This window comes from Salmo salar, chromosome 12 (genome assembly GCF_965601325.2).
Source record: "Salmo salar chromosome 12, fSalSal1, whole genome shotgun sequence".
In the NCBI taxonomy this organism is placed as follows: Eukaryota; Metazoa; Chordata; class Actinopteri; order Salmoniformes; family Salmonidae; genus Salmo; species Salmo salar.
The window spans coordinates 49,455,585-49,477,839 of NC_138302.1; the positions used below are offsets into that span (position 1 = coordinate 49,455,585).

At 41.0% G+C, this 22,255-nt stretch overlaps 1 protein-coding gene across 1 annotated transcript; it reads left to right on the plus strand.

The window, feature by feature from the left end:
• The first annotated feature begins 4,356 nt into the window (after nucleotides 1–4,356).
• Nucleotides 4,357–17,531, plus strand: LOC106565244 (Krueppel-like factor 15). The gene is made up of 3 exons (XM_014132138.3): nucleotides 4,357–4,518; nucleotides 6,270–7,773; nucleotides 15,512–17,531. The coding sequence occupies exons 2-3, from the start codon at nucleotides 6,518–6,520 to the stop codon at nucleotides 15,675–15,677; spliced, it is 1,422 nt and encodes a 473-aa protein (XP_013987613.1). The 5' UTR covers nucleotides 4,357–4,518; nucleotides 6,270–6,517; the 3' UTR covers nucleotides 15,678–17,531.
• Nucleotides 17,532–22,255: the final 4,724 nt, after the last annotated feature.

The window sequence follows — 22,255 nt, forward strand, 5'->3', positions numbered from 1 at the left end:
GCACTTTAGAAAACTGTCAGGGAATTTTGGAGTTAGATTGCTTAGCATCAAATTGCCCGGGAGGTCTCATTTGTTTACATTGGGCACGGAAGAATACTTGATAGGTTATTATAGCACAACTGACCATTTTGGGTATGAGCCAGACCATTACCGGTAATTCTATGATATTTGTACGCGTATTTGCATAGTCCATGTGCACCTCTATATAGGCAAAACAAATTCTAAATTCAAATTTGTGAGAGTTAGAGGGTTGATATTGAGGAGTTATTTATGTTTTTCTCATGTGTCCAGCGACGGTCAACAGTTTCTCAAACTAAAGGTCTCTGCCAGTTGATCTGCTGCCCACAGCTTGTACCCTAAAGAGGATTTGTGCAATCCCCTCCTACACCTCACTTGATTGACACCCTGTGTACTGAAATGTCCTGGCTAACTCAGGATACTGTAGAGCGCGTTGTGATAATACTCAGATTATGCTAGCATATCGATTTGTCTCGATTTGATCGATTTATCGATCTGTCCATGTAATCTTTATCAATTTGATCTGAAACGCAAAACTGATCCTATATTAGCAGTCTGACTGTTGAGACGCTTTATGATTTCTGCCCTGATTACATTGATTAAGAGTTAAATTGGCAACATCTACTCTATGTTGTAATTGTTACGATTTTTGAAGGCATACCGTTTTTTTATTTATAGAAGTGGCAGTGGCTTAATTTCTCTACCTAAAATGTTAAATTATGTTATGAGTCAAGTTTGAAGGGTTGTTCAAATCCTTACAAATGTTTCTGACAGGACTGGAGTTGTGCCATGCTGGTCTTGTGTCCATAGTGGCCGACAAAAGTCAGACCGTGAGTCTAATATTGGTGTTTTGTCAAAGCTCACACACGTGCACAGTCCCATTTTTATTTTATTTGTTTATTTTTTATCTCCAATAGTTTTTAACATGAACTGGATGGTCAGTTATCATGGTCAAGTCATATTGTCTAAGTTGTTGTGAAGGTGGAAGATGGGTAGAGGCAGGTCTTTTATAAAAATATGTTCTGCGTTTTTTACACAAAGATCAACTGTACTAGTTGTTCAGGCTATAAACTTGTCCCATCTTGATTACTGTCCGGTAATATGGTCAGGTGCAGCAAAGAAAGACCTAGCAAAGCTGCAGCTGGTTCAAAACAAAGCAGCACGCCTTGCCTTTAACTGCACACACAAAACTAACATCAACAACATGCATAATAGTCTTTCATGGTTGAGGGTTGAGGAGAACTGACTACTTCTCTTCTAGTCTTTTTAAGAAACATTTTGTGATAAAAATGCCTAACCACTTGTATAGTCTGTTTGCATACACTTCAAACAGACATACTGTACATACCCCACCAGACATGCCACTATGGGTTTCTTCACAGTACCCAAACCAAAGACAGATTTAATGAGTCACTCAGTTATGTATAGAGCCATGTCATCGTGGAGTGCTCTGCCACCAGAGGTTACTCAGGCAAAAAGCAAGTTTAGCTTTAAAAAACTAATAACAACCATATTGCGTCACAGCGCCTCTCCTCTTTCTAAAGATCTACTTTAACTGTACTGTATATAAGAATATGAATACTACTCGCTGTAAGCTATCAGTCATAGTTAGTAACCGTCAATGTATTTCTAAAGACAAAAAGGTTTCTACCTGGAACCTAAAAGGGTTCCTCAAAGGGTTCTTTCATAGAGAAAACAGAGGAACCCTTTTGGAACCCTTTTGTGTATATGCAACAGTGTATATGCTGCAGGATGGGTGTCACTGTTTTAGCCCTTTGATGGCTAAATATAGAATATAGTAATAGACTGTATGTTTTTGTTTCTTTGCTGTATGATTTTCTGTGTTTTATACCGGATCTGCTTCCTTGGCTATGGTTTGCCTTGACAAAGACATTTTAGATCTCAATGGGATTCTTTGAATAAAGTAAAAACATATATTTAAAAGAAAATGCATGTATCATTTCAATGTATTTGTCAACATATTAACACATACAGTATATGTCACCATGACATCTTGTCCACACCATGTATGTTAACATATATGGCTACAGTTTTCCACAGTTATTCAAATGTACCATATCCTTTGGCCTGTCATTAAGGATACAGCCAGTTTAACACATTAACCAACATTTTCTGGCTCCAAATATGATCGCTATCCGGTCCCTCAAGGGCCAGGAAGTAGGACAAAGGCAAAGCGATTAATCTGTGGCTCAACGCCTCTCTCGATCCCCCTCTGCATCCCTCCGGTAACATCCATTAGGGCAGAAAACCTTTTAAAACATTTTGCAGCGGAAAGCAAAAATGATAATTTCTTAGGTAGTCAGGTAGTCCTTCCCTGTTTCAATTATGTTGCACTCCTTTGACGCCTAATGAACACAACCCAGGTCTAATCCCGGGAGTGACCCGGAGCGGGATGACGATCACAACAGGTCTCCCAGCTGTTTGATGTGCGCATTAGAAGGTCAGAGCAGGTCAGCCATGGCCTGCTGTTTGCCTTCCAGACAGACCAGACAGGCTGGCACGTTGTACAACACGGTATTACATTCACACTAATACATTCCTACCAGCCAGACCCCCGCTGACAGACTGTGACAGTGGTCAGGTCCCATACTGTGCACTTGAGCTGATGAGGGAGAGAGAGTGGTACTGGTAGTGATGTCAATTGGCCTCAGGCGGTAGACTACAGTACAGAATGATATACTGTATAGAAACATTAATGTAGAAGAAATATATACTAGAAATATGTTCATGTAGACGAATAGACACTGTGGTTATTAACTGCTTATTCAAATATATGTTGGTTGTTATTTGCTCCAAAAAAAGGGATAATGAAGAATATATTCCACCTTTCAGGTAATACATGTGATGCACTGTATTCTATCCACTACCAGCAATATATCAACGGCAAGAAAAAGCAAATGCGTAATTTTCAGGATCACAAAGATATAGTTGGGGAAATTCTTACAAAGGGACACTCAAAGTCAATCTTATATGAATCATTGTTTATTGTCAGAGTGCTGGAGAGGTTCCAACAAACATAATGCACCATAGTGTGTCAGAATCTCTGCTGCGGCAGTCCCAGCTGTTGTCTTATATACGTCTATACACAGACAAGTTATATTTGCATGATTTAGCATAATTCTATCATCATTACAGTTTTGTTTCATTCATGTGACCGACCAATACTGGTTCATAACATGTGACAGACCAATACCTCACAAGGCTTTTTCTCTCTAAGCTGAGACCTTGAAACTGAAATATGTTTCGTTCTCAAAACAAGGTCTGGGCGTACTGCCAAATTGCAGATACTGATAAGTGAGGATTTGTTCAATCAGTCACTTGCATGAACACAGAAATTGGTTATTAGAACAGCACATGAATAGAACACAGAAATGAGTTATAAGAAAAGCACATGCATAAAATTTCCATCACAATATCTATTTTCACTCTCCTCTGCCAATCATGCGGATACAGCCACCTGTTTCCCAGGATAACTCGCTCCCCGCCATGTGTTTCTCTCAGAATGCTGAAGTGACTGAAAAAAATAAACAGGCGCATTCTAATGGTTTTTAAACACTTCCTGTCTGAGTACGCCTGGCTGCACTGGTTAGCCTACATTCTTCCTAAGTGTGGGTTCCTCTCTTTGTTACTGAACTTGAATCATATTTGTTCAAGGATGGGTGTCTAGGAGTACAGGACATATTGCTGTGTATGATGTTCGTCAAGTTCATTCACTATCTAAGAACTACACAGTAGTAGTGTTCAGTGTTTTGCTGCATCAATATTGCATGGACAGAGAGGATGATTGTAACACTGTAATAACAGTAGGCTATATTGTAATAACGTTATACAGAATATTCAGTATTTCCAACAGTTTCATAGCCTACATAATGAGAACACTGTGTTGTGAACTTCTTTGGAGGAAAGCAAAATCCTTTCATTGAAATGTGTTCAAATGAACTCAATTAAACTCCCAAGAATTGACTATTTTCACAGCCATATCCAATATCCATCCATGATCAATTATTATTTTGCTTTCTATTGGGAGTCATATGAGACTCCGGTAAATAGGCTACATTGTTCAACATCCCCAGTCTCCTTTTACCGCAACAGTTATCTGCTCTTCGGGCGATGGGCAATAAGGATGAGAGGAAAACTAAGAAATGACTGTCTTCCTTTACTAAACATCCGACATGTAGGCGCACACATCCTGATTGACATATTCAGAGACCAGCCTCCACGTACTGTTGGCCAATAGCGGCGCAGAGCTGGGTCGAGCCTTCAGATCCAACCTCTTATTTTAACTCATATAACACACACACCAGCAGTCATGTGACGGTGATATAGTACAACTCTGCCTCGCCGCTAGTCAGTCTGAACGGTGCTGCATGGCAAGTCTCAAGGGCAAGGCATGCATTAGAGAGAGATTCTCCAACAAATTCAAAGGAAAAGTAAATACATTGGAATTAAACAGGGATTTGTACATGCTTGATGAATAAGGTGAGATCAGAGATTTCTTTTTTTCCCGCATCTTTTCCTTGGGAATATGTTCTGCAAGAGATATTGGGCGTGCGTTTCTCCTCCAGCCTACCACCATATGCCGCAGCACACTGCTGGACAAAAACATGTTTACGTTGGAACGTTGGAGCTGCGCTTTCTTACGCGTTCTATAGCTGCTGGGATAGGCAAAAGATGTGCTCGTTTGCTTCAAAACTATAATACATCTGTAGATTATGAGTTATGATCAAATGAGACAAGCAAATGTTTAAAAATGTGTATTTTCTGCCAATAGTAGTTTGAGAGGTAATTGATTTTCAATTGATTTACATTTCATTGAAATGTGGGCCTATAAGCTTATTTTTGTTAAATCTTGTTTTATACGTTTCTTATTAGTATGTTGTAATTATACAGTGTTTATTATTGCAATAGCACGTAATCGCATGAATATAATTTGCACATGCGGCTTTACTAGGCAATACCAGTGGTGTCCTGTCAAACAAATGGCCTGTTGGCCGGATTCAGCCTGCAAGTGGGTTCAATCCGGGTCCAAACACAATATACTTTAAAATGACTAAAACCAAATCGAAACTGTGTATAAATGATAATGGACTTACATCCATACAGTTTCTTGCCTGTGTCTAGTTTATAATCACTGAAATGAAAGCTACAGTCAGGGAGCATCGACAATTCCAAAAACGATGAATAAAGGACCGTTTTTGGCAAATTCCGACTGCAAGGAATATATAACACATTTTCAAGGCTGCACCCCTGGACCTCATTAAAGACTGAATGAGGCCCTGTGGCAAAATGAGTTTGACACCCCTGAGAGATTATAAAAGCATTAATGTATCTAGGTGAACAATATATACATGGTCAAACCAGAACAGATGAATGGAGCAATTATGCACTGGATATGTCGCAATAATTGCGTGTCATTCCAATTCAAGTGAACTTCCAGTAATTGGAGTTGATTTATTGTGTTTTGCATGTTCTGTAAGTAGCTTGCAGGTGATTTATGTACTATTTGGATTGCTCAGTGCTCTTGGCTGCCCCACACAGTGCTTTATGTTAATCCTTTGACAGTTCCTTTGGTGGGTTACTGTCGGTCACTGAGCCAAGAGCCCAGAGAAGGCGAGGTTGAAACATCCATGCTCTGCTTTGCCTTTTCTTGACAGTGTTGCAATTTACAAATGAGTTACAAATTAAAATAAAGAAAATCCTTGCAACGTTTAGAATTAAACAATTAGTATAATTCACTACAGTAAAACCTTTGTTCAAATGAAAGAATATCCAATAAATTCATTCAATAAATAAAATGCACTAAAAACCTATTTAAATGTAAATGTGTGAGCCAAAAGTGTGCTTTGTCAGGAATAATTTACATTGCGTGATGTCATCAAGTTATTTTAAATTATGTTTACTCCTGAAATACAAGTAAAGGAATGTGATAGCCAATAGCCGCATAGCTCTCTGAAAGTCACTTAATCTCTCACGACAACCGCTTCATCTCACGCCAACCGAGATCGAACTCGAAATGGAAACATGCTCAGTATTCCATATTTTTAATGTGCAAGCTAGTAACTGATTGGCTGAAGATAATTTGGTTCACAGATGGTGCATTGGAGATTCATGACTTGTGATTAGGTCTTGGCTATCTGTTATTTTCCGTGTGGGCTCTTGTCTGTTATTACAGTGAAAATCAGTTTAGTAACCTTCTCTCTCTTCTTATCTGCTTATTTATGTTTGTCTAGATATACAGTATCTGGGCTGGAAACCTTGGAATTTAAGACTTTTTCTACCCAAGCTTTTTTTATCTTGAGAGAGAACAACAGGTGTTCTCTATCTCTCTGCGAAGCACGACCTTGCTGTGGTGACCCGTTCGTGGGTTTATTTGGTCCCAGTCTTCCGACAACAAGAGGAATAACCCTAACAAACTTCTGTATCAGAAAGACAAATTTCAACACAAAGTGGGAGACATTCTCTTGGCCCCTAGCCAGGAATGGTGGATAACTTCCTAGTGAGCGGTGAGGACACTTTTTTAGCGTACGGTGGCTCCCCACCGGCATATCGCCTGTTGGACATGGTGACGGACGGGGGGACCTACCATGTGATGCCTTCGCCCTTCTCCGAGGATGACCTGAGCGAGTCGTCCAGCCCTCGCTCCTGCTCCAGCCCCGACTCCCAAGTGCTCAGTTCCAGCTATGGCAGCAGCTCCAGTGCCGAAAGCTCAGACAGCATCCTGGACCTTCTGCTGTCCCAGACCTCCCTAGGCGGGGCAGGGACCGGGGCGGCCATCCCCATGTCACTGCCCACCTTTTTGTGGGACTCACAGAGGGACGCGCCATCCCACCCCCACCCAGAGGCCTTGAAGGAGGAGAGCGTGGACTTCCCGGTCTGGTCCTTAGTGGACATGGAGGAGCCGTCCTTCCAGCCCACCTTAGAGGAGATAGAGGAGTTCCTGGAGGAGAACATGGAGGTGGTGTCGTCCATGAAGCAGGAGGCCCAGGAGGGGGCGCTGGGGCTGGGGCTGGGCCTGGAGGAGATCTTGGGGCTGGGGGTGGGACTGGAGGTGTACAGGGAGTCCTCATCCCCAGGACCAAGGCTGGAGCCAGAGGCCAAGCATTCAGACCAAACTGTGTCGACCGCGAATGCCGCCACCGTCACCGAGACCAAAAGCAAACCAGCCACATCGTCACAGGAGTACAACGAAGGCGATGTGTTCAAGAGTGGTTCATTATCCAGCAGGGCAGGATCAAATCAGAGTTGTGCAAATGGTGGCAGCGCTGGAATGCCGGTCATCCTGCAGATCCAGCCCATTCAGATCAAACAGGAACCTGGTGCCACGGTTCCTCCTCCTCCTCCCACAATTGTCCAACCTCCTCCTCAGTCGGCATCGGACATAAAAATTGCCCAGCTGCTGGTTAACATCCAGGGGCATACCTTCGCCCTGGTGCCCCAGCTGCTTCCCTCCACCAGCTTCAACATCTCCTCTAAGTTTGTACGCATTGCACCGGTGCCCATCGCGGCCAAGCCCCTGGGCCTCGGTGAGGTGGCGGTCGGGGGCCAGGGCCATGGGCTGCTGGTGGGGGGTCAGAAGTTCCAGAAGAACCCGGTGGCGGACCTTATCAAAATGCATAAATGCACTTTCCCCGGCTGCACCAAGATGTACACCAAGAGCAGCCACCTGAAGGCCCACCTGAGGAGACACACGGGGGAGAAGCCCTTTGCCTGCACCTGGCCGGGCTGTGGATGGAGGTGAGTTGATGATGTATTACTTTATGATTATGTTGATGATGATGATGATGAAGATGATGATCATGATTTATTACTTTATGGATTTTCTATGTCAAAAAGCTTCCGGACATTCAACGTAGTAGACATACCTATAGCAAGCTTCCACCGTTGACCACATAACGTGATCATTCTTCCCAATATATCGAAATAGATAATCTCAACACACTCGTTATCATAATTTTATTTGGCAGGTGTCAGGGTTTTGAAGCTCAAGAATTTAAGACGTCGTTATCTCGAGAGATTTGATCAACGTTACTTTATGGTTATGGCAGGTTGTTTAAAGAATGCTTAGGGGGTTTTGAGTGAGAGACCAGTCAGTGAACACATGCTTTCACAAACATGTGTGACATATTGATTATACCCTATTGTTACCGTAAGGCCTTTCTGGACGCAATAAGGTAATTATGTGTCTGTCCACTATACAGTACACGCAGGGTGTCATGTTCCTCAATGGAAGGAAGCCTTTGCACCACAGACCGTGACTGGCACCCGATTTGACCTATCTGATGAGGTCATCAATTAGCCCCAGTGAGGGGCTTAAAGTGAGACTTTACAGGATCCACAGGCTCCATTACTTATTAGTAGAGACTCATTCTCTCACAGCACCAAGCTATCCGATGAGGCTCAGTGTTCATGGTGCTAAACATGGAATTGAGTTGCTTGTTTCCTTATGGCTATTTGGCTGTCACTCATCATGCCATTCCTTTATTGCAGTGCCACAATTAATTTGCCACAGTAGCAGTGCTGTGACTCGTTATACATGTCTAGCACTAAGTGATATTTCCCCTTGTGGAATAGTTGGATACCACTTAAAAGGAAGAAAAAGTCTTCAATAAAGGAACGCATTTGACTTGCGGTACAGCCCACCATGGTCATCTACAGTATAGTCCGAAAATAGAAAGCAAGGAAGAAATGTATTTCAAATCATTGTTGCCTTCTTTCTCTTCTCTTCATCTGCTTTTCCAGAGCTCTTGCAGTCTTAATGGCTGTCAGGCTGCGTTCAAAGTGTTAATTGGAGGGTTGTCAAGAGATATTAACATGTTCCCTCAGATTCACACTTTTTTCAGGCACAGAGCTATCTGGGATATGTGAGAATGGCGGGGGTGTCATATTTCTGCTGGTGTAAACTAAAACTGAGCCGAAGCATGTGGGTCGAGGTCACATGGGCGCAACTCGGGCGCCTCCTGTTCTGACTCGACAGCTGTGCAGGATTGTGCATGAGTGTGTGTGTGCAAGAGTGTGTGTGTGTGTGTGAGAGAATAAGTGTATGCGTGTGTGCGAACGTGTGCGATTGACTGTGTGACTCTTGTCCCTCAGTACAACTGGCTGATTTCCTGAAGACACAGGGTCAGGCGGAGAGAGTGACAGTGTCGGGTGAAATTGGCTTTCTAAGCCAGGGGAAATGTTATACATATGCCCTACACAGACCTCACTAAGTACAGGTGGCTAGAAGAGCTGGGACAAGCCAACACATGGACAAAGTAGAGATCTGTTAGTGGTGTGAGTGAGTGTGAGTGAGTGAGTGCATTCTGTTCTGCCCTGACCAGGGATCGAACTAGCAAACTTCTATACAACATCACACACAATTCAACCATTTTAGCCATTAGAGCAAAATACTAGTTTGTCACTGTGTGAGCGACAGTTGCCTTTAGATGTCATGGAAGGTGTGATGTCACCAATGTATTCCAGTCAACATCCTACAGATGTCTTTGACATCCACTACACGTACAGTATGTGTGTATGTGTTTATACATGTATGTGAACATGCTCCATACAGCGTATTAGTTTGTAGTGCTGAGTGATTAGTGCTTTTTGAGGTTGGTGTGGTTACGGTTCGATTGTAAAAAAGATAATCACGGTTTTCTATTTCGGGTTTCAATCATTTTTTTTAACGTAGGTTGAATGCTGTAACAACACAGAATAAAACAATGAATATAAGTCCCAATTATGGTAGTGACTGCATATTATACTGCTCACTTATTAACCATCATTTATTCATATTATTTTAATAAAATATATTAGCTGTTGTGTAAGTTACATTTGTTTTATTTGATGACTTTATTATTTAATTCCAAATCATCATCTCATCTCTATAGAGCTGCTGCCTATGCTGTCTGACAAAATCACTATTTTAGTAGTTCTTCAAGGTTAATAAGGCATACTTTAATGACTGCTGAATACCAACTATCAATCACTTAGATCATCATTTTTCTTCAGGTAGAGATACCTCACGAAGCAATTGCTCTCTATCCCTCTCAATCGCAAGTTCTTCTGTCTCTTCCCTGCCTCTCCCTCTCCATGACTGGCCCACACAGACCGGAAAAGTAGGCGCGCACAATGGGTTGTCATTGTAGTTAATTACCAAGTTTTCTGTGCTAAACTTTGTAGAATATTGGCCTGTTGGAAACTACAACTCCCTACTCCCTAGATTTTTTTTTTATTTTTATGGAATTCAAATAATTTAACCGATGCCGGTCAATTAGTTGTTTGAAAAATGAAAAATGACAATAATTTTGGTTAATCGCTCAGCACTATTAGTTTGTATAGAATCATTACATTTTCTTTTTTTATATTTGAGTCATTTAGCAGACGCTCTTATCCAGAGCAACTAGGGTAAAATACCTTGCTCAAGTGGATATCGACAGATTTTTCAACTAGTTAGCTTGGGATTTGAACCAGCAACCTTTTGGGTTACTGGCCCAATTTGCTTAACCACTAGGCTACCTGCCTCACTCCCTCCCTTATATGCTCAATCGTTCATGGACTGCAGTCCACTTCTCCTCTTGCACACACTGAGCAATCTATATTCCTGAAAAGGGTACTGCATCAATCAATTTATTTATGTTGACTTTGGCACCAACTTGGCAACCTGCTAGTGGCCGTGTATTTGTAATGCTGAAAGTCTGTTCCAGTAGATGAGCTCGGCTGCAGCAGAAATCTCTCTAGTAGTTATCCAGGCGATGCATCTCGGCCCAACAAAAGGGGTCTTGTCTGGACACAAAAGACAGGATTTAGTTAGAGTGCAGGCAAGACGGTGGGTTAGATGGGGGGGGGGGTATAGAGAGAGGGAGAGAGAGAGAGATATATAGAGAGAGAGTGGGCGAGTGAGAAAGGATAAAGAGAGTGAGAGGGAGAAAGAAGGAAGCGCAAGAAAGAGAGAGAGTGTGTATGAGTGAGGGGCCTGTTTTGTGTGAGGGGCCTGTTTTGCACACAATCGGGTTGAGGGAAACTGGTGTGGAAGTGAGACGAACAAAGGCTAAGCACTGAATAGTTACCATGACTGTGTGATAGGAACGTCTAGGCTGGCAGTCTGCTTGAAAAGGGAGAAGGATCGGGGTGAGGTTTCTGTGCTAAAGCTGAGACTTTTACAGTTGGATGGGGGGACATGCATGCATACACTCTAAGAAAAAAAGAGTTCCAAAAGGGTTCTTTGGCTATCCACATAGGAGAACCTTTTGGGTTCCATGTAGAACCATCTGTGTGAAAGGGTTCTACATTAAACCCGAAAGGGTTCTACCTGGAACCGAAAAAGGGTTCTTCAAAAGGTTCTCCTATGGGGACAGCCGAAGAACCCTTTTAGGTTTTAGGTAGCACCTTTCTTTTCTAAGAGTGCACAGACACACGTGCAAACAGGTAAGGGAACGTTGTGAGCACACACAAACACACACACACCCATGCATGCACACCTACAGAATACACCCTTACGTACACATAGTCTCGCAGTGTTTCTCTCTTTCTCCCTCTCTTTGTCTTATATGTCTTATATGTGTACACATGCGCACACGCACAGCAAAATCGAATTAAACCTCCCCATATTTTCTCTGGAGCTGACATTGATATCATAGCATCACCAGGGCCACACACACTCCACACTCTGTTATTCCCCTGCTTCCAGTCAGTCAGTCAGTCAGTCAGTGAGTGAGTGAGTGACTGAAGGTTGAGGGTTCACAGACGAGCTCGCTCTCCCTGCCTGTTTCATTACGATACAATCAGAGCCTGCTGCATACAATGATCAGCTATGGGGAAATCAGATTTTCAACATTTTGATGCCATATTTATATATACAATATATGCAACAGATTTTCCACCAACAGGTTTCTGTGCCAATGCACCACACAACCAATAAACAAAGCATACCGACTTTGGCACGTCAATATCATGGTTTGCTTTTTTAACACCACAATAAATAGACTATGTCAATCTCGGCAAACAGAAAATACATCCCTCCCTTACCCAGTATCGAGGGCTTGACTTAACAATCTCCGAATGACATTAAAGTTTTTGGTGTTTTGTAACCGATGTATGTTTCTAGTCATCAATTGGCCACTGCACAGTTTGGATTGATTGATTGATTTTATTTGTCAGTTAAAAACATACATACAGGACCAATCAAAAGTTTGGACACACCTACTCATTCAAGGGTTTTTCTTTATTTTGATTATTTTCTACATTGTACAATAATAGTGAAGACATCAAAACTATGAAATAACACATATGGAATCATGTATTTACCAAAAAAGTGTTAAACAACAACAACGATTCTTCAAAGTTGACCTAGTTAAATAAAAGTTAAATAAAAATAAAAGAAATAAAATGACATCTTTGCACACTCTTGGCATTCTCTCAACCAGCTTCACCTGGAATGCTTTTCCAACAGTCTTGAATGAGTTCCCACATATGCTGAGCACTTGATGGCTGCTTTTCCTTCACTCTGCGGTCCAACTCATACCAAACCATCTCAATTGGGTTGAGGTCGGATGATTGTGGAGGCCAGGTCATCTGATGCAGCACTCCATCACTTTCCTTCTTGGTCAAATAGCCTTTACCCAGCCTGGAGGTGTGTTGGGTCATTGTCCTGTTGAAAAACAAATGATAATCCCACTAAGCGCAAACCAGATGGGATGGCGTATCGCTGCAGAATGCTGTGATAGCCTTGCTGGTTTAGTGTGCCTTGAATTCTAAATAAATCACAGACAGTGTCACCAGCAAAGCACACCCACACCATCACACCTCCTCCTCAATGCTTCACGGTGGGAACCACACATGTGGAGATCATCCGTTCACCCACACCACATCTCACAAAGACACCGCGGTTGGAACCAAATCTCAAATTTTGACTCATCAGAACAAAGCACAGATTTCTACTGGTCTAATGTCCATTGCTCGTGTTTCTTGCCCCAAGCAAGTCTCTTCTTATTATTGGTGTCCTTTAGTAGTGGTTTCTTTGCAACAATTGGACCATGAAGGCCTGATTCACACAGTCTCCTCTGAACAGTTGATGTTGAGATGTGTCTGTTACTTGAACTTGTGCAATTTCTGAGGCTGTTAACTCTAATGAACTTTTCCTCTGCAGAAGAGGTAACTCTGGGTCTTCCTTTCCTGTGGTGGTCCTCATGAGAGCCAGTTTTATCATAGCGCTTTATAAAGATCTTGACATTTTCTGGATTGACTGACCTTCATGTCTTAAAGTAATGATGGACTGTTGTCTCTCTTTGTTTATTTGAACTGTTCTTGCCATAATATAGACGTGGTCTTTTACCAAATAGGGCTATCTTCTGTAAACCACCCCTACCTTGTCACAACAGAACTGGTTGGCTCAAACGTATTAAGAAGGAAAGAAATTCCACAAATTCCACAAATTAACTTTTAACAAGGCACACCTGTTAATTGAAATGCATTCCAGGTGACTACCTCATGAAGATGGTTGAGAGAATGCCAAGAGTGTGCAAAGTTGTCATCAATGTAGAAAATAGTAAAATAAAGAAAAACCCTTGAATCAGTAGGTGGGTCCAAACTTTTGACTGTGTATATACAAAAAAATGTTTTAAGGTGACCGGGATTGCACAATAAAGTCCCTATTTTTTACATAAAGACATACACAATTACATAGATACAGACACATTACAGAGATAGAGACGGAAAAAAATGTTTAACCTCCAGATGAGTATGAAGGGGGAGTTAAAATACAATTCTTACAAGCTTGTTTGGCTGGTAGCTTATTTTTTTTAGATGTTTGGGGCTGCTAGTGAACAATGATGTGCAGGCATAATCAAAGTGATACTTGACTGGCGCACTTACCAGAGTCTCTAGGATGTCTATAGCTCGGTTTCCATCCAATTGGCGACAGATTTTCATATGAATATTTGGAAATCTTCATTAAAAACAATATTCTACTTCAGTTTCCTTTAGGAAAATTTGGCAGTGGACAACATGACAGGGAAGATTTTAATCTACCAGACATTTGAGAAAAGTAATGGACATCCATATGCATTCAGATCCAACCTGGCACAGCCAGCGCCATCAATAAATGAGGGATTTTGGCCAAATGAGCCACATTTAAAAACAGCCTATAACAAATGACAAAAACACTATTCTTTGTGTTTCGATGTGTAGCATACGCAAAACTTTATAGCCTATACATTTTTTTGGGGGGGTGGGGCTACTTTCCTAAAGCAATAATTGTCCACCTCATGGTTCAGCTGTCAGAGATTTGAGCACTAAATGTATCAGGTTATTACATGCATAGGCCTTTAGGCTTAGGTGTCCACTGTATGATATTCATATTTTAATAAATGTATATATGCAGCCTATATAAAGGAAGAGAAGCTTAGGCCTAACCCCCAGAGAGATAGAGATATGCTGGTGGCATGCTACGACAGTGACATATATTTCTTTATGTCAGATTTCTTCTGCGTCTGATATAGACGTACAGAAGGAGGGTAAATCGTAATTTTTTTTATCCAAATATTTTGTATAAAGATAAGCATTATATTGTTAGATTATAGGAGTTACTCTTGTAGGCCTGAAACAGTCTTCCTCATTTCAAGTTCAACTGTCGGAGTCAGTTGGAGCGACGGGGCGCACTGCCTTCATGTCATAGGCCTGCAGTAGCTAAAGCTTAGTAATAGCGACACCATACCAAATCTTCACAAATGTTTTATTAGGGTAATATCAAAAGTAAGTCAAGCCATTGTTTATAGGGAAAAAACAAGCAGAAGAGTGAATGCAAACCAGGGAAAAAATGCAACTCCCTCCCCTCTGCCCAATAAAAAAAACACAACCCTCCCTAAAGCAAAAATAAGTTGGACAACCCTCCCCTATTTTGGACCATCCCTCCCCCCCAGTAAATTTCGATTCGTCCCTTATCTTAGCCTAGCCATGTGTGCTAATTATTTAGCATTGCTAGCGTTACTTTAGGGTTCATCCATGTACTTTAAGCTAGCTATACTGTAACTATTCAGCAATGACATATAGTCTGGTGGCCTTTGTCAGGGATGTTACATAACTTGCGAGGCTTGGTGAGATGCAGTAGGTCTTGCAAGAAAAAGGAGAAGCCCAGATTTACTGCAAAATAACACATGGGTTCAAGCAGATGTGGTGTAGCCAGTCACTTATTATGGTATACACTTCCCTAAGACTGCCAAAGTCAAAACATGTCGAGCTACTTGCTGTAAAATGACTTTTACCATCATGACTGTACTTAAATCTGTATATCCTACCATTTCGGTATCACTGTCTCAAACATTTGACAATAATATGGAATGAAACTAAAACCAAATTCTCTTGTCTGTACTATGTCAAGGAACATTTAAAATATTATAAATGTTTTTGTTTTTTTATCATGTTATGTAAACAATAATGTTTTATTCTATTCTAAAATGATTGACATCTCTCTCCTATCTGTGTGTGTCTCTCCCAGATTCTCACGGTCGGATGAGCTGTCGCGGCACCGGCGGTCCCACTCAGGGGTCAAACCCTACCAGTGTCTCGTGTGTGAGAAGAAATTTGCCCGCAGTGACCATCTATCAAAACACATCAAAGTCCATCGCTTTCCACGAAGCCGGACACTGCGCACAGCAAACTGACCCCATCCGGATCACTCTTCAATGGACATAGACCAAGGGAGCTCGGAAGGTGTGTGTGTGTGTGTGTGTGTGTGTGTGTGTGTGTGTGTGTGTGTGTGTGTGTGTGTGTGTGTGTGTGTGTGTGTGTGTGTGTGTGTGTGTGTGTGTGTGTGTGTGTGTGTGTGTGTGTGTGTGTGTGTACGTGCGTGTGTGTATGTGTGTCAGAGTGTGGTATGAGTTATGGAGTGTGTGTGAGAGAGAGAGAGAGAGAGAGAGAGAGAGATGGAAATAGAAGGTTTAGTGTGTGTGTGCCTTGCCTTTTAGAGAAATATTGTGCTATAATTTATTGTAGAAAGCAAAAACAATGAACAACCATGTGAAACCAACAAATGACACTTACCATCTTCTCATTAATCAACATTTCTTGAGATTCTTGTTGCTGTTGGTGCTGTTGCATGTTGTACTCTTTTTATTTGTTTTTCTGTTCTGTCTTTATCTTCTATTTCAATAAGAGATAAGATAAGCTTTTTTCATTTGAGGTGACATGTATAATTGCTTCAGTAACAGCCTTCTATTTTACCTGGATATGACTGCCTTTAATCATTTTAAGAGCCAATGTCTTTGACATTCCTCATCTGTCAGGTTAAAGTTTTCCTGGAACTTTCTCCAAGTCAGGTTGAAGTTTCCCCAGAAACGTTGTCCCTGTTTTTTTCATTGTCACTCATAGCTCATTGACAGAGAGGGTAGAGAATAGTTTACTCATTCAGCACACTGTTTATGCAAAGGGGGGAGCAGAGCTTATTGTTAATTCTGTACATGAACTACTGATAACAAATAAGAACACGTCACTATAAGCTACTGGGACTCTCTCAAGTTTCAGAAAAACTTAACCGGCTCAGATTCTGATACAAGGTGTGTGAAAGTAAATGAATGGCAGAGAAAATGCAAATCGAAAAGCAAAAAGAAAGAATTGTGCACGGTAATGATTGTCGATTGTTTTACGTCTAAACAGGCCTTCCAGTCAGTGTTGTGTATTTTTTGATATTTTTCGTGTAAGTGGCTCAAGCCATTTGTTAGACACTTGTCTGGCCTTAATCCACCACAGCATCCTTACCAGGGGAGCAAATAGTAATATAACAAGTTATTCATCACAGTTTTATGGAGAAATGGTGATATGGTTTGAGACAATGAGTAAAGGGAATTGGAAATATATCACCCTTTACTCGCTCAGCATACACATGCTTTTTGCTCTCCGTTTTACTATTGACACAAAATCTGCCTCAACTCAACTATCCAACCTGATCTGTTACTGGAATACCCACAAGCCTATGTTGGCGTGAGGTCATCATGTATGTGGATACTACTACACCCCGGTATTGAACACCCGGAAGAACTGCTTTCTGGGAACTGTAGTCACAACACTTATTTAGGCCATGACATAGTCATTACTTTTGATGTCCTGTTTTCTCTTGAAACTTGTTTGTTATGTATGCCATGCCCTGTTGTGAATATGTACGGTGTGAGAGATACCGTCCATGCAGAGTTCATGTACTGTTCGCAGATTAAAAAGCAGGGGTACACTATATTGTACATCATTCCTTTCATTCAATTTTTGAATTTTTAATGCTTGTTTAAACACAGGTGTTTTATCGCATCCTATGAATGTATGTTAATACGCAGGAGTGTACATAGATGCATCCATGTGAAAGACACAGGAGACTATAATAACATATCTTAAGTCTGTGGTTGTGAAGATTTCTAGTGGAACCCCTAAACGTGTACATAACAGAACGTTTCAGTACATATGAATATATTATATATTTTTTCTTTGTTCTACCCAAGAAGCATTTACAAATAAAAATGGAAACAATCCTGTGTAGATTACTCTTCATTATTTCTTCACATTTTCTCATGTGACTTTATTAGAGCAAAAAATCGTCAATGTTTGGAGGTAACAAATCATCGTATCAGTCAAAAGTTTGGACACAACTACTCATTCAAGGGTTTTTCTTTATTTTGACTATTTTCTACATTGTAGAATAATAGTGAAGACATCAAAACTATGAAATAACACATATGGAATCATGTAGTAACCAAAAAAGTGTTAAACAATTCAAAATACAATACCTTTCAAAAGTTTGGGGTCACTTAGAAATGTCCTTGTTTTTGAACGAAAAGCACATTTTGTGTCGATTAAAATAACATCAAATTGATCAGAAAAATAGTGTAGACATTGTTAATGTTGTAAATGACTATTGTAGCTGGAAACGGCTGATTTTGTAAGGAATATCAACGTAGGTGTACAGAGGCTCATTATCAGCAACCGTCACTCCTGTGTTCCAATGGAACGTTGTGTTAGCTAATCCAAGTTTATCATTTTAAAAGGCTAATTGATCATTAGAAAACCATTTTGCAGTTATGTTAGCACAGTTGAAAACTGTTGTCCTGATTAAAGAATCAATAAAACTGGCCTTCTTTAGACTAGTTGAGTATCTGGAGCATCAGCATTTGTGGGTTTGATTACAGGCTCAAAATGGCCAGAAACAAAGAACTTTCTTCTGAAATTTGTCAGTATGCTGTGTACTACTTCCTTCACAGAACCGTGCAAACTGGCCCTAACCAGAATAGAAAGAGGAGTGGGAGGCCTCGGTGCACGACTGGGCAAGAGGACAAGTACATTAGAGTGTCTAGTTTGAGAAACAGACGCCTCACAAGTCCTCAACTGGCAGCTTCATTAAATAGTAACCGCAAAACACCAGTCTCAATGTCAAAAATGAAGAGGCGACTCCGGGATGCTGGCCTTCTAGGCTTGGATTAGCTAACACAACGTGTTAGGAGTGACGGTTGATGGTTGTTGATAATGGGCCTCTGTACGCCTACGTAGGTATTCCATTAAAAATGTGCCGTTTCCAGCTACAATAGTCATTTACAACATTAACAATGTCTACACTGTATTTCTGATCAATTTGATGTTATTTTAAAGGATTTTTTTTGTTGCTTTTCTTTCGAACACAAGGACATTTCTAAGTGACCCTAAACTTTTTATTCTTCAAAGTAGCCACCCTTTGCCTTGATGACAGCTTTGCACACTCTTGGCATTGTCTCAACCAGCTTCACCTGGAATGCTTTTCCAACAGTCGTGAAGGAGCTCCCACATATGCTTTCTAAAACTTTAACTAGGCAAGTCAGTTAAAAACAAATTCATATTTACAATGAAGGCCTAGGAACAGTGGGTTAACTGCCTTGTTCAGGGGCAGAATGGCAGATTTTTACCTTTTCAGCTCAGGGATTCAATCTGGCAAACCTTTGGTTACTGGCTCAACGCTCTAACCACTAGGCTACCTGCCTCCCTGAGCACTGCTGAGCACTTGTTGGCTGTTTTTTCTTCACTCTGCGGTCCAATTCATCCCAAACCATCTCAATTGGGTCGAGGTCGGGTGATTGTGGAGGCCAGGACATCTGATGCACCAGTCCATCGCTCTTCTTCTTGGTTAAATAGCCCTTACACATCCTGGAGGTGTGTTGGGTCATTATCCTGTTGAAAAACAAATCATAGTCCGACTAAGTGCAAACCAGATGGGATGGCATATCTCTGCAGAATGCTGTGGTAGCCTCGCTGGTTAAGTGTGCCTTGAATTCTAAATAAATCACAGACAGTGTCACCAGCAAAGCACCCCCCACACAATCACACCTCCTCCTCCATGCTTCATGGTGGGAACCACACATGCAGAGCTCATCCGTTCATCTCCTCTGCGTCTCACAAAGACACCGCGGTTGGATGAAAATCTCAAATTTTGACTCATCAGACCAAAGGACAGATTTCCACCGGCTAATGTCCATTTCTCGTGTTTCTTGGCCCAAGCAAGTCTCTTCGTCTTATTGGTGTCCTTTAGTAGTGGTTTCTTTGCAACAATTGGACCATGAATGCCTGATTCACACAGTCTCCTCTGAACAGTTGATGTTGAGATGTGTCTGTTACTTGAACTTGAGCAATTTCTGAGGCTGTTAACTCTAATGAACTTATCCTCTGCAGAAGAGGTCATTCTGGGTCTTCCTTTCCTGTGGTGATCCTCATGAGAGCTAGTTGCATCATAGTGCTTGATGGTTTTTGCGGATGCACTTGAAGAAACGTTCAAAGTTCTTGAAAGTATCCAGATTGACTGGCCTTCATGTCTTAATATAAGGATGGACTGTCGTTTCTCTTTGCTTATTTGAGCTGTTCTTGACATAATATGGACTTGGTCTTTTTCCAAATTGGGCTATCTTCTGTATACCACCTCTACCTTGTCAGAACACAACTGATTGGCTCAAACACATTAAGAAGGAAAGAAATTCCACAAACTGTCATCAAGGCAAATTTGAATAATCTCAAATATAAAATACATTTTGATTTGTTAAACACTTTATTGCTTACTACATGATTCCATATGTGTTATTTCATAGTTTTGATGTCTTCACTATTATTCTACAATGTAGAAAATAGTCAAAATAAAGAAAAACCCTTGAATGAGTAGGTTTGTCCAAACTTTTGGCTGGTACTGTATTATGCATTGTATCATTATTTTGGGTCAAAGTTTCTTGACCGGAGATAAATATTCTTATGAATGTATTTTTTAACACAAATACATGTTTATATATAAACTATTTATTGAAAGTGTAATCATATACAGTATGGTCCAAAATTATTGCCACCCTTGATAAAGAAATTACTGTATAAAATAAGTAACAACAATTCTCAGCTATATTGTATGCTCTAAGAAATTGGGAATTTATAATAATTTGACTAATACAATTGTTCAGAGAAAGATATATATATTTTTTTTAAATCTCCAAAAGTTTGGGGTCAGGATTATTGACGCCCCTGTTTTCAATACTTTTCAATACCTCACCTTGCGAGGTTAACGACCATTCCTCCATACAGAATCGTTCCAGATCTTTGATATCCTTCGTCTGGGCTTATGGACTGCTCTTTTCAATTCAAACCAATAAGGGATCATACTGTGCCTTTCACCTGGATTCACCAGGTCAGTCTATGTCATGGAAAGAGCAGATATTCCTAATGTTTTGTGCACTCAGTTTATGGCCTCAATTTACGTGATTTCCATTTTGATCAACGTGTGCGCCTATGCACGCCTTCACGTATACAAGCAGCAGTCGAAAACATCTAGTGTTCCATGTGCCAAATGTGCTGACTCACCCACCATCAGGAGACAGTCAAAATGTTGTTACGGACCGGGAGCGATGAGGAGTGGGGACGGAGGACTTTAAAACGCTTACACTCACCCAGGAACCTGGGTCTGGTTTGCTGGGAAAAAAGTTAAGGTGAGTGTTGAGAATGTACTGTATGGGGGATATTTACTGTATGTATGTGCGTATTTGTTTGTGTTTGTGTCTCTTTCTGTGTGTGTGTGTGTGTGTGTGTGTGTGTGTGTGTGTGTGTGTGTGTGTGTGTGTGTGTGTACACTTGTGTGTGTGTGTGTGTGTGTCTGTGTGTCCATGTGTATTGGGGGTACTGCTCGGTGGGGGTGGTTATGATCAGAAGGAGTTGGAAGGGGGGTAGTCAGGGTTGCAGAAACAGCTAATTCATCCCTTATGTTGTGTCCTTCTTATGCTGATTTAAGAGTCTACATCCTACACTCCTTGTCGGTATTGTGGAACACGGCCGGTTGTCCCAGTCTGGACCGAACCACTTTAATATTTCCTCAGGTAAGTGGAGGATACAGGGATGCAGAGATTCCTAGACACTTAACAAATGCCTTCTCACAGTTAGCTAAGAGTGTTCAACCCAAAATATCTACATCTGTTGTGAAGTCAAGAAATTTGAATACTGGGACTGCTGATCCATTACATAAATATTTGACTATAACTGCACCATTTTAGATTAAAAGAGGGGACACTGTTTTTGCATTTCCACTTGCTGAGAGAGCTACTTGTAAATGAGTACAAACAAACACCTATTGTACACATTATTTACATTTGTTTTTAATGTGACAGTATTTAAACTCGGTTTCAATCAATAGAAGATTATGGTGTCCATATTAGGACAGCTGTCATGTCCTGACCATAGAAAGCTGTTATTTTCTATGGTAGAGTAGGTCAGGGCGTGACAGGGGGGTTTTCTAGTTTAGTTTTTCTATGTTGTTATGTTCTAGTTTTGTATTTCTATGTTGGGTTTTGTTTGGGATGATCTCCAATTAGAGGCAGCTGGTCCTCGTTGTCTCTAATTGGAGATCATACTTAAGTAGGGGTTTTCCCACCTGGATTTGTGGGAGATTGTCTTTGAGGTAGTGTATGTTTCACCTATGCGGCACGGTTTGTTGTTTTGTTATTCAGTTTGTTTTATGTATTGCATAGTTTCACAGTGAAAATAAAATGTGGAACGACACACACGCTGCACTTTGGTCCGCTCCTTCCTACGACAACAGCCTCAGTCTGGGGAAAAACCAACAGTAGTTATTCTCAGTTGAAATGAAACAACTTTATCCCCTTTGGGCAATTACTAGCTTCAGTAATTGATTCAGACACATACAACAAACAGTCACAGAGACAATAAATAGACAACAAACATGAAAGACAATGACCTAAAAGTGCAGTGCAAT

Excerpts from the sequence above, each read along its gene's own strand:
- LOC106565244 (XM_014132138.3), top strand. The coding sequence starts at position 6,518 with ATGGTGGATAACTTCCTAGTGAGCGGTGAGGACACTTTTTTAGCGTAC. Across the intron at positions 7,774-15,511 it reads TGGCCGGGCTGTGGATGGAG|ATTCTCACGGTCGGATGAGC; the intron begins GTGAGTTGATGA and ends TGTCTCTCCCAG.